The sequence below is a fragment of the Mus caroli genome, chromosome 13 (assembly GCF_900094665.2).
Source record: "Mus caroli chromosome 13, CAROLI_EIJ_v1.1, whole genome shotgun sequence".
Lineage (NCBI taxonomy): Eukaryota > Metazoa > Chordata > Mammalia > Rodentia > Muridae > Mus > Mus caroli.
This window is the reverse complement of record NC_034582.1, coordinates 31,607,954-31,620,991: the sequence shown is the minus strand read 5'-3', so window position 1 is coordinate 31,620,991 and position 13,038 is coordinate 31,607,954. Positions and strand designations below refer to the sequence as shown.

Below are 13,038 nucleotides of genomic sequence, written 5' to 3'. Positions count from 1 at the left end.
TTTCCCACATCTTCCTGTTATTATTCCTTACTGCCCAGAAACGTGTATGTCTGATGTTGATATGCAAATTTAAAATAAATATATGTATGCCGATTTAAAGAATGTATATTGGCTTCTTAGTGATGTCTTAAATGTTATATGAATTATGCATCTGATGCTATGTAAGTAAAGATACTCCTATAACTCTTGTTAACACAGAGCAGCAGAGTGTCACTAAATTACAATAATGATCTTAAACACATATTTTCCTTCATGCAAGGAAGAAGTCTGGAGGAAGGAGACCGTCAGGGGAACCAGAACAGGGGTCCACGAGGAACCGAGAGTATCCCCTTCCCCACCCCCTTGGAGAAAGATATGAAGACAAGTATATGAAGTGAGAGCTAAAATCTAAACAGTATTATTTTTCCTATAAGGATGCACAATTAATTTTTCTCCTAGTGGCAGTAGTGATCAGTACATCAATGTATGATTGTACCATGGGATACTCCATATTGTGAAGAATCTTGTCCATGGGATCTAAACATACGGAAACAAAACCAAGCAAGCCAAAACCAGACACTTAACATTGATGACAATAAATCCACCATCACTGTTCCTTCTCTAGCTAATTCCAGTCTATAAAACTGCAAGATGAAAGACCCAAAGGCTTCCTCCCTGCTCCCTATTACTTAGACAAAACCAAATCAACAACAGAAACCTACATACAACCAGCCTCAGTGATCTGTAACACCATGTTCAGTAACTTTTCAACTATTAAGCCTTGAAACACAAAGATTTCTAAGTACCTACCATCTCCAAAAAGATGTGTCACGAGCCTAGTCAGTACTTGTTTAAGGTCGAACTCCACAAGCTTCACGGCCTCCATGGTGTGTGTCTCCTGCTTATGAGCAGAGCGAGAACCTTCTTCAAAGAGCTGCAAGCTTTCTCCATCCTTTACACCAGCAAATAACTGGAAACAACCAAAAGGGATAATGAAAAATGTAAAACAGAGTCTTGGTCAGTCTCTATTTAACAGCATAGAAATTCTGTTAAAAATAATTATTACTTCAATTACAACGTGGGAATAAGAATTATATCTTAACAATGAATATCAAAAAAATTAAGTTACATTGTAAAAGAAATTTTATAGTTAATATGCACATTTAAATTTATGGCCTTTTGTACTAATGTTGAGGCAAGCTCTGAGGGTGGAGGGACTCTGGGAATTAAAACTGATGCCTGAATTCACAGTCATCCTTACAGGAGACATTATCCAATTCTAATGGAAAGGCCAAGACACTCAGGTTCACTCTAAAGCAGCAGTTCTCAACCTGTGGGTCCCTGTGAAGGTTGAATCCTTCATAGGGGTCACATGTCAGATATCCTGCATGCCAGAGATTTACATTATGATTCATAACAGCAGCAATGAAAATAATGTCATGGTTTGGGTCAACACAGCATGAGGAACTGTCTTAAAGAGTTGCAGCAACAGGATGGTTGAGAACACTCACTCACTGCGCAAGACAGAGAAAGACCAAGGGTTGCCACAGATTAGGGAAGGAAGGAGGATAGGCCCACTATTCAGAGTCTCATTCTGGATTGAATTCTGCCTCACTCATGTGAGAAGAAATGTTATAATTCCCGCAAACATAACTGAATGTTCCATTTCGCTCCTCGGAGCTGCATGAGTTTTTTGCTTTGTTTTGTTCTTTGATATTTTTTTTTTTTGAAAATAAAGACTAATTTTGAAGAACAGTTTTAAGTCTGCAACAAAAGTGAGAAGGTAGAGCTATCAATATGCTACCAGTCCCCCAACACACAGATACACAGACACACACACTGTTCCTCTACTATATAACACACATAGGCTTCCTCTACAAACAATATCTGAACCAAGAGACACGCCTTATGTGATTTATGGCCGCATATTAACAGTCAGTCCTAACTGTATCTTAGCTGTGCTCACTGCCGCAGAGTGTACATTTGGGATCACTACTGAAGCTAGGTGGTCTATGGATTTTGTCAATGTACAGTGAAACGCAGTCACTACTTAACAGCTTATACAATCGTTTCACTGGCCTAAACGTTATCTGTCCTCTGCCAATGTGTCTCTCCCCAGTAAACCTAGTGTCCACTAATCTTTTCACTTCAGTTTATAATTCATCTTTTCCAAAATACCATGACTAGAAACATGGAATACTGAGACTTTTCAAACTGGCTCTTTACACTTAGCCATATACACTTAAATTCTCTATCTTCTCTTGGCTTAGAAGCTCAAGTATAATTGTTTTGAATGCAACATTTTTTATTATTAATACATTTTTGTACTTGATGTTTTAATTTTTTCCAAATACTTCATACTCTATGTCTTAGGATTAAAATAGCAGAAACAATTCAGTATTATTGTTCTGCCACAACACCAAAAGCATTGTCTGACAGTGTATGTCTGTGCTAGGTGATTTTAGGTCTGTGGATGTTGCTAATCACTAGAAAGCCTGATGGCCTAGGCTGAGGACACTTTCAGCCTCAAAGACTGTAGGAATAGAGTATTGATGGGCCTATGGCCAACTTACAGTTTAAGATGAGAGTTCCCAGGGCTCACTTTCCATCTTAGTCTCCTGACAGCCCTAAAGAGAAGGGCAGAAACCCCCACAATGTGCCTCTGCCTTCTCCAGGATCCGTTCAATGCACGTGTCCTCTCCTCAAGAAATTGTCCCATTGCTACAACTTTTAAATACAGCAAAGTTCAGTGGCATTGTGCAGCTTCGAAAGGTGTTCACCACTGAGTGTGACAACCTAAGTTCAAGTCCCAGAATTCCCATGGTAAAATGACAGAACTCACTCCCATGCAGAATACAAACAGACAGGAACACACAAACACACTCACACATGCACATGCGTACACACATATATGCATGCATGTGAAAAAATGAATGTTAATATCTCAAGAATATCTTTAATTATTGTAATAGTATTTCATGTATTGCTTACCTCTTTTTATCCCTTCTGTCTCACATCTAATTTGCACTTAGGACAGCTTCTGGAACTTGACTTTGTAAACTGGTTTCAGAATAATATTACAAGACTTCCAGGAAGTGAATGTCTTTCATACTTTATTCCTGTCTGTTTATTTCTTTGTTTTATGGAGGTGGGTATTGAACACAGAATCATAGTATGCCTAGTTCTATCCTTTTTGGTGTTGTTATTTGTTTAAATTAAGACAAGGTCTCACAGTGTAGCCCAGGGTTGTCTCAAAGCTGGACAATTCTAATAATTCTCACTCTCAAGTTCTAGGTATTAAACATCATGACCAGTCTGGTTCTTTGAAATGTTATCCAGTTTGATCACTAAAAACTCTAGCCTCTATCCAGATGATTTTTACTATATTCAAAATCTAAGCCTCTCTGAACTGGCAATATCATCTAAATACCTGATGATGAAATTAAACATAACTCCAAACATAGTTCTAGGGGCTGGAGAGACAGCTCAGCAGTTAAGTGCATTGGCTGCTCTTCCAGAGAAACAAGGTTAGGGAACCAGCAGCCACACTGCGGTTCACAATCAGCTATAACTCCAGTACCAGAGGATGTGACACCTCTTCTGGCCTCCATAGGCACCAAGCATGCATGTTCTACACAGACATACATACACTCACACACACATAATAAAACTAAAGAGAAAAGTATTTTAAATAATTCCAGCACCTTCAGCATTGTTTGAATGTCCCCTGAGGAAACTAGATGAAAGAAACCAATAGCCCTTTAATTGCTAAATTATGTTTTTCCAAAAAGAAAAGAAAAGCAAAACAAAACTTCCCAGTGTGATTTTTGAGCTTTGGAAAGGGAAAGACTCTGTAGAGACTGTGGCTCATGAACACGACTTTCCTTTAACGGTGAAGAATTTAGTAACTGCAGTAAATTAACAAACAACATCAGTTTCTCTTCATAGAAAACTTTATATTAAATAATGTTATTCCATTACTAGGATGAGGGGGAACCATAATACAATCATTACAAATTCAAGATTTAAAAGAAAACCATAAATGTAGAATATCTACCATCTCTACGTGGTAGGATCACTCATAATTTCCCCTTATTTTGGTGTTTTTATGTATTTTGTACATTTCCTAATAAACAAGATTACATCTGAAGTTAGTTAGAGAGAATACACATGTCATTTAAAGGACAAAAAGGAACATGGTGGGGGCTGGAAAGATTGCTCAGTGGGTAAACCATTTTTCTCCCTAGAGAACCGGGATTCAGATTCCAATACCCATACTAGGGCTCACATACCACCCAAAACTCAATTAGTAGGGGATCTATTCCTCTGATTTCCATAAGCATAAAACACAAAAATGGTATATTTATTTTTCCAGGCAAAGTCTCATGCATATAGAGTGAGGGGCATAGAAGAGTATTTACTCAGTAGTACTGTGCACTGCAAATAATACACTTGTCAACGCTTACTGTTACAGTACACAATGCTTTGCTGTTTCGTATAGAAGCATAGAGCTGGCTGCTTCTAAGATTGGAACCACTCCCCAAACAAGCTAACTCATGGGAAATATGAAGAGGAGAATTCATATGACGGTAAGCAATTCATCAGTGGCAGACAGGTGAAAGCTTAGGGACTCTTGGTCAAAATCCAGATAGTAGGTATAAAATGTTTTAGTTTTCATGACTTTTTCTTTTTTTTTTCTTTTTTTTTTTTTTGAGTGGCAGCACTGAGGTTTATTGGAGCATCCTAATACAGACGCTGGGGCTTGCCCATGGTGCTCTTGATGTACAGAGCCCGCACGTTTTGCCAGTTTTTCTTAAGCAAGGACACCAAGAAATTGACAGCCAGATGAATGTTGTAGACTAGCTCATCATCGGTCATCTTCACGTGGCCGACAGCAACGGCCAGACACAGCACCTTCTTCATCTGGAACTTGATTGTAGATTTCACCTCATCCACTTTGGCCACCATGTTTTCATTGTGTGTCAGCAGGGAGGGGAACTTGCCAGCCTTGTTTAGGCCTGGGCCCAGGATACGTGGGATCTGCTTAATCAGAGACTCGGAGGCCAAAAAGGCATCGTACTTNTTGGCCAGCTTCTTGACCAACTTCTTGTTCTTGTTAAGCTTCTTGAGCGCCTCGATGTCCATGTGGGGGATATCCACGGCCTTGGCTTCATCACAGTGCTGCTGGTCCCCCAGGACGCACACCGAGAACTTGGGGCGTGGGGTGGACTTGAGCCTGACGGTGCCCGAGAAACGTTTGTCCTTCTGAGGGTCGTAGTTCTTCAGGCTGATCTGCAGCTCCACCGTCTCCAGAAACTTGCTGCGCTTGCGCTGGTTCCCGTGCAGGACTTCCCGTACCGCCTCGTACAGGGTGTCGCGTGAGACTTTGCTGCTCATGGCTGCGGCTGCCGCGGAAACCGGAAAGGAAGCTTTCATGACTTTTTCAAGTATAATTTGCTTCTGTGAATTCTTCTTTCTCCCCTACCCTTCTCCCTCTTGTAGCTGCTGACATCCGATAGCCTCATATTCACCTGAGTTACTTTGGCTGTCCCTTCCCTCAACATCTCTGGTTCCCTGAATCATTCACTGCCCCCTTCTGCTTACATGACCTACACCTCAACACACACTCACATATACAAAAGTATGTAAACATTTCAAGACAGGCTCCATCCACATATGAGAACATGTGGCATTTCTTTGAGTCTGGGTTACCTTGCTTAATGTAATATTTTGCAGATTCGTTCATCTACTATCCCACAAATATCATAATTTCATTTTTCTTTACACATAAACAAATCCCAATGTGCATATGTAGCATATTTACATGATCCACTCGTGCTGATGGACACATAGCTAGGCTGTCCTATTGTCTTGCTATTATGAGTAGAACAGCAGTGAACCTAGGAGGGCAAGCATCTGTGAGGTAGAATGCACATAGCACTCAGGTGTTTGAGCAGAGTTGGTGGAGCTGGCTCATAATAGCTTTTCTTTTAGTTTTTGATAACTATCCACACTGATCGCCACCATGGCTACAATAGCTCCCAGTGCCACCACAATTCACAGGGCTGGTTATCTTTCCCCATACGAGCTAGCATCTCTTACTCTTTGTTTCCTGGTAGAGGCCATGCTGACTGAGGGGAGATGTATTTTCAGAGTTATAACTTGGATTTGTTGACAGCTAAGGATACTGAACACTTAAAACAAATATTTATTAGCCATTTATGTCTCTTCTCTGGAGAACTGCCTATTCATTTTATTCACCAATTTTTGACTGATAGTTCTGTTCTTTGATGTTTAATTTTTTTCTTTATATATTCTAGATATTAACACCTTGTCTGGCAAAGATCTCCCACTCTGTAAGCTGTCAACCGAGCACACAGCCTACATATACTTTTTAATGTGTTAATCACCTTATGCTTCTCTATGTTCTTAAGTTTATGATCTCTCTTTGGCACAAGTGCCATTACATTGTTAGCAAAGAAAAATGAAAAATTCTCTAGAATGTGCATTAGACCTGAGAAGAAACAATTGACCATGTAAAAAGTCAACACCTTCAACTTTAATTCAATGTAGCTCTTTCTGTGCTTGTTTGTTTGTTTGATTGATTGATTTCCTGAACCACAGCTAAGGACGGCATCTCAAACAATAATAGCTAAAGCTAAAACATAGCCGAAAGCTTCACACAATGCTATAAGAAGAATAGTTCATTCTGTCCTTTCCAAAAGGATCAGCATGGAAGCCATGACAAAGGAGCCTGGAGCAGCTCTTCGCTACTACATAAGAAAACTAACTTCAATGTGCATGGTCCCCTGGTGTGCCTTTCTCCAAACTGAAAGTACTTGCCTAATAAGACTAATGTATATCGCACATTAGTAATAAAGTGTGCTCTCACTTTTAAAGCACTTGACCCTCCTCTGAACCACACACAGCCTGTCGCCGTTAACTCTGCCCCTCTGCCACCTCTGTACACAGATAAAACCTCCAACTAAAAGTGTGTGTCTTCTTCAAGTTACAGAGGTAGCAGATATGCTGAAAGGCAAGTTGTGGCCTATACAATTCAATTATGGAATGCAGTAAACCATTTTCAACAAATCAGAAGCACTGGAATGTTTGTGCAAATACATCAAACATGCAGGAAAATCACTCAGAAAGCAAGGAAGGAGCAGCAAAGTTGAAGCAAGCCTACTTCCATTATTCAAGGGAATTCAGAGAAGTACAGAGCTGAACATTTTGATTAATAACTACATATTAATATCAGTGTGCATAAAGAAAATGTAAATACTATTTATACAGGGAAAATAGGGTTCCCTTTTGAAATTCTTAAATCATTAATAAGAGAATTTTAAAATGGACTCAGATGGAAACATAAGAACAATTTTATTAAAGAGAAAAACCATGAAGTAGGCAAGCTATAAAGCCTCAGCTGCTGCCAGAGACGGAGAATAGAGGAAAGAAGGGGCCCATTTAAGCTGACATAGAGGTCAGACACACAGTAAGCTATTTAAGCTGACATAGAGGTCAGACACATAGTAGGCCAGAAAAGTTTTAGAGACTGGGTAAGGAAGCTTACTTACTGACTGAGTAGTTCAGAAAAGCCAGGAGACCAATGACGCCCCATGGCTGTAGTCCTAGGCTTCTCCACTAGGAGTAGAGGTGCTAGGGGGTGATAGTATGGTATCTCATTAAAGAATGAATTATTCAAATTGTATCATATCTTGGGTATTCTAAGTTTCTGGGCTAATATCCACCTATCAGTGAGTATATATCATGTGAGTTCTTTTGTGATTGGGTTAACTCACTCAGGATGATGCCCTCCAGGTCCAACCATTTGCCTAGGAATTTCATAAATTCACTTTTAAATAGCTGAGTAGTATTCCATTGTGTAAATATACCACATTTTCTGTATCCATTCCTCTGTTGAGGGACATCTGGGTTCTTTCCAGCTTCTGGCTATTATAAATAAGGCTGCTATGAACATAGTGGAGCATGTGTCCTTCTTACCGGTTGGGACATCTGGATATATGCCCAGGAGAGGTATTGCTGGATCCTCCGGTAGTACTATGTTCAATTTTCTGAGGAACCGCCANACTGATTTCCAGAGTGGTTGTACAAGCTTGCAATCCCACCAACAATGGAGGAGTGTTCCTCTTTCCCCACATCCTCACCAGCATCTGCTGTCACCTGAGTTTTTGATCTTAGCCATTCTGACTGGTGTGAGGTGGAATCTCAGGGTTGTTTTGAGTAGCATTTCCCTGATGATTAAGGATGCTGAACATTTTTTCAGGTGCTTCTCAGCCATTCTGTATTCCTCAGGTGAGAATTCTTTGTTTAGCTCTGAGCCCCATTTTTAATGGGGCTATTTGATTTGCCCCTTCTTAGAATTGGGAACAAAACGCCCATGGAAGGAGTTACAGAGACAAAGTTTGGAGCTGAGACGAAAGGATGGACCATCTAGAGACTGCCATATCCGGGGACCCATCCCATAATCAGCCTTCAAACGCTGACAACATTGCATACATTAGCAAGATTTTGCTGAAAGGACCCTGATATAGCTGTCTCTTGTGAGGCTATTCTCTGTGGCCTAGCAAACACAGAAGTGGATGCTCACAGTCAGCTACTGGATGGATCACAGGGCCCCCAATGGAGGAGCTAGAGAAAGTACCCAAGGAGTTAAAGGGATCTGCAACCCTATAGGTGGAACAACAATATGAACTAACCAGTACCCCCGGAGCTCGTGTCTCTAGCTGCATATGTAGCAGAAGATTGCCTAGGCCATCAGTGGAAAAGAGAGGTCCATTGGTCTTGCAAACTTTATATGCCTCAGTACAGGGGAACGCCAGGGCCAAGAAGTGGGAGTGGGGGGGGGGGGAGAAGGCATGGGGGACTTTTGGGATAGCATTGGAAATGTAAATGAAGAAAATACCTAATTTAAAAAAAGGGAGGAAAAAGCAAAAAAAAAAAAAAGTACTCAAAAAAAAAAAAGAATTAATTATTCTGCTGATCTTTTTAGCATGACTTAACATGAGGCCACCTTCTCAGGAGTGACCCCTTAGCCAAAGTGACTAAACCAGACCAACTGGAATATTGGGACTATACTCAGGCCTGTATTCCCTTGACCAAGAGTTTTTCTATTTTAGCCTTAAATTGTAGCTTAGGACAATGCCAAATAAAGAAGTCAAGCATTGTAAGGCTATTTTCAAAACTAATAAGAGCTACATAGCGGATGCCAGACCTCACTATTTAAGTGAGTATATAAGTATGACCAAAATCTATCTGGAACATACAGAAAACACTGAAGATGGGAAAACACAGAAATAAGGTAAAGGACTGGCAGGTGAGGTCATCTGTACAATATGGCACAAGAAAAAATAAGAGTATCTATGCATAGCCAGCTATTATTTCTAATGAAACATAACACGGGGGCAAGGAGAGATTGTAAGGATCATCTATGCCCAGCTCAAAGAAGGAAAAGAACCCAGGAGGTGCTGATCTAGAGAGGGTAAGGTCACTTAGACAACTAGAATCAAACCCAGACAAAAAGAATGATCTCACCCCAATCCCAGAGATGTTTAAGGGATACTTTCTCACTTAATCTTGTGATGGAGAGACAGATCCACAATGTTGATGGACACTTAGCTTTCCATCAACCACACAAAACAGGCAGTGCCACCTCTTTTCACACTAGGCCTTCACTTATTTCTGAAATTTTATTACACAGCCCAATACAAACCCATATGACCCTAAACACAAACTCTATCCCGACTGCAGAAGCCAGGGGAATGGTTCAAATGAGAATAGAAGAGATGCGAGAAACTAATTCAGATACGGTTTAATAAGGAAAGTGGATAACAAAAGCCAATTAAATCTAAATTTTAGAAAGCAAAAATGACTTTTTTTCTTCAAAAGAGCCCTAGATGTTAAGCATACATTTCAAGGGAAAAAAAAAAAAGAAGAAGAAGAAGAAGAAGAAGAGGAGGAGGAGGAAGAGAAGGAAAAAGAGGAAATCAAAAGAATAATATACAAACATGCAAAATTCTCACTATGCAAAGGCAAACAAATTGGAGGAAAGTAGAATTACAGGTGGTTGTGTAGGTCTGGGCTATGGTTTCAGTGCACAATTCCTTTTCTCTTTGCTCACTGAAATCTCCAGAGACCACGTGCTCCTTCAGCACCACAAGCCTTCCTGTGAGTGCTATATTCTACCCATGCTGCCTATTTCTCTGAGTTTCTGTGACAGACCTTTTGACACTGCTGCAGCTCATAGAATCATAAGCTCATGGTAACAGGTATTTTCTACATTGCACAGTCATTGCCTTACCTATTACATGCTTTCATTTAATGCTTATAATGCTTGTTAACCCCAGATTCTCCAGTAAGAAATCAAGGAGTTCAGAGGTTAAGTGAGATGCACCATTGTACAGCAAGGGATAGAGGCTGAATCCAAACCAACTCTACAATTGTGATCCAATTTGGGACCCAGCTCCCTCACTCTAGCTTCAATATAGAAAGGACCAGACAGACAGAATAAAGAATGTGATATAAAGCATGAACATAACTAAGCTTCCACGCCTCATATACTCACATTACTTGAGAAACTATGCATAAAATGATGGTATTTACTCCAAATAAAACACATTTTTGAATAAAGATCACTAAATTATTATTATTAATAATATTAATTGGAGGTGGGAAATTATGGGGCAAGTGAAACTGTGATACCACACAAAATCTTGGTAAGGCTGAATGGATTCAGAAACCCTGCTGTCCTCATAGCTGAGGACTGCAGATAGGTGTTTCATCTACTCCCAACCAGGTTCCTGCCCTAGAACACCCCATGGAGAGGATCGTGACAATCAGTCACTTAGGGGCAGTGCCCGAAGCAACTCCACATTCAGATGAAGCATCCCTAACATCTCAGACATAGCTAATAGAAAGCATAGGCTCATAGATCCCCAAGCCACCCCAAAATGTACATAAGACCCTATCTACAATGAATAAAGCCTGAGTTATTTCATCAAAAACCTGAGAAAGTCTGCCATATAGAGCTGTAACACTTTAAGAAAGAGAAATTCTCTCCAGAAGCTTTAGTAGCTGGAAGCTGTTCAAGGCTACTGCTGCTCTGTGACCTCCAATTTTGACTTGAGGCCTTGGAAGATCAACTAACTCTCCGTCCCCTTCAGTGAGTGCAACGCTTCCCCTGTTCTAGACAGGTCAGAGTCCAGCAGATCTCTGCAGACAGCATCTGGTACACAGACCAGCAAGAGATAGCCTGGCCAGTAAAGTGAGAACACTGCAAATATAAGGCCCCAAAACAACAGAAAAAAAGCCATTATACAATGATGCACACTTATAACACCAGTGCTAGGAAAGGGGAGACAAGCAGATTCCTGGGACTCACTAGCTAGGCAGCCTGATGAATTCCAGTGCAGTAATGGATCCTGACTTAAAATAGGGTGAACAGCTCCTGGAGAACAGCAAACAGGCTGACCTAAGTCTCTGCAAGCATGTATACATACATGTAAACACAGACATAATTTAACAACAACCAGTTAAGCTTTCCTTTTGAGTAGACTAAGCATTTGTGAACTTGCACCAATGTGGACAGTTTGCGGACCATTCAGGTAGTGCTTCCCACACAAACAGAATACAGTGGTGCTCTACACTAGCGGCTACTCACAGGAAAATGTCCTATGTTGCAAACCATGGGAACTTCTTAAGCAATGTACAACATGAGAAGCCAGTGCCCTACAGCATCTTTGAGCAAGCAACCTAGAGCATCCGGGAGCACACTGGAACATCCTGGAACACCTTTTATGGCTTCTGTGTTTGACTCCAGTGATCTCAGCCCTTTCATCCTAAACTAAGAAAGAAAAGTGACAGAAAGGAAAATAGAAGAAAATGAGAGAAGAAACATTTGAGAGTTGAATAAATCCCACACAGAGATCGAAAGGAATTAGAAACACTTCTGAAATATGTCAACTGTTCAGAAGATTCACTCAAAAGGAATTGGCAGGTCTGTGACATTTTGTACAGTGTATGAAACTCTGAAAGATGATGTGTCCAAGAAAATAGTCAGTCAAGCCCTAAAAAAGGTGTGTAGGTGGACACACACTCACAAGTCAGAGCCCTTCTTGGGCACTCTGCAAGCATATCTACACAACACACCTAATGCGCTCTGCATCAACCCAAAGAGGATAACAAAAAGCAACCTACTTTTCTTCCAGAATTGTGGGATAGGAGAAGGTGGAAAAAGAAAACTGTCTTCTCAGGCTCTCAGAGAAAACAGGCTCTGGTGAGCTCTTCACAAATAGCCTACACAATGGCAGGCATAGTGTTAAACTAGCACTCAGGAGACTGGAACTGGTGGATTATAAGACTGAGGTAGCCTGGGCTACATAGGGAGAGTCTCTTTCAAGCAAACAATGATTTTGGAATGAGAAGACATACAATAGCCAGGGAAGAGCTCGACTAGAAACTGTGACAGAAGCAGAAGCACGACTATGGTTGGGAAACAAAATGTGAATCATGAGCAACGTCTCTAAACTATATGAAAGTTCTGCATTGTAGCATATGGAGTGTAAAAAAATAAATTAGTTAATTAAAAAATAAAAATTAAAAATATTTCAACTGCATTTAAAAATTATAAGCCTTTGGTAAAACTGGCAGTCACTATTATATCAGCAATTTGGCTGCATGGAAGCTTCTAAGGCAATCCCCGTCTGAGGTAAGAGAGCTAGAAAGATCAGAACTACGGGCAAAGCATGAAGCATTCTTGGGCTGCGTAGTATCAAATGTGTGGGAAAGTGGCATGAGGAAGGAACAGAGCATCATGCATAGTGGGACTGGGAACTCTGGCTGCGACCTGAAGCCAAGCAAAACAGGTAAGTGCAGAAGTTGAGTGCAGGAAAGAACAGAGAGCAGAACCATGAACTTGGGTTAAGGGGACAGGGTGTGGAGAAGTGAAGGGAGAAGAGGCAAAATGACTGCAAAAACTGTATAACAGTCTACAGATGGAATTCTAGTTAGCAGCATCTTTTGTCTATATCATGGTATATTTCT

The 13,038-nt window shown here is 40.6% G+C and overlaps 1 protein-coding gene and 1 pseudogene across 3 annotated transcripts in view; both read right to left on the bottom strand.

Moving 5' to 3' along the window:
- Positions 1-13,038, bottom strand: part of Fars2 (phenylalanyl-tRNA synthetase 2, mitochondrial) — a 423,476-nt gene that overhangs the window by 311,235 nt on the left and 99,203 nt on the right. For both annotated transcript variants that reach the window (XM_021180052.2, XM_021180053.2), the window contains exon 3: positions 790-949. In XM_021180052.2, the coding sequence (XP_021035711.1) occupies positions 790-949 (160 nt within the window). The remainder of the gene's footprint in view (positions 1-789; positions 950-13,038) is intronic.
- LOC110307822 lies at positions 4,678-5,403 on the bottom strand (annotated as a pseudogene). Its single transcript, XR_002379471.2, has one exon. The product of XR_002379471.2 is annotated as a 60S ribosomal protein L10a pseudogene (transcript).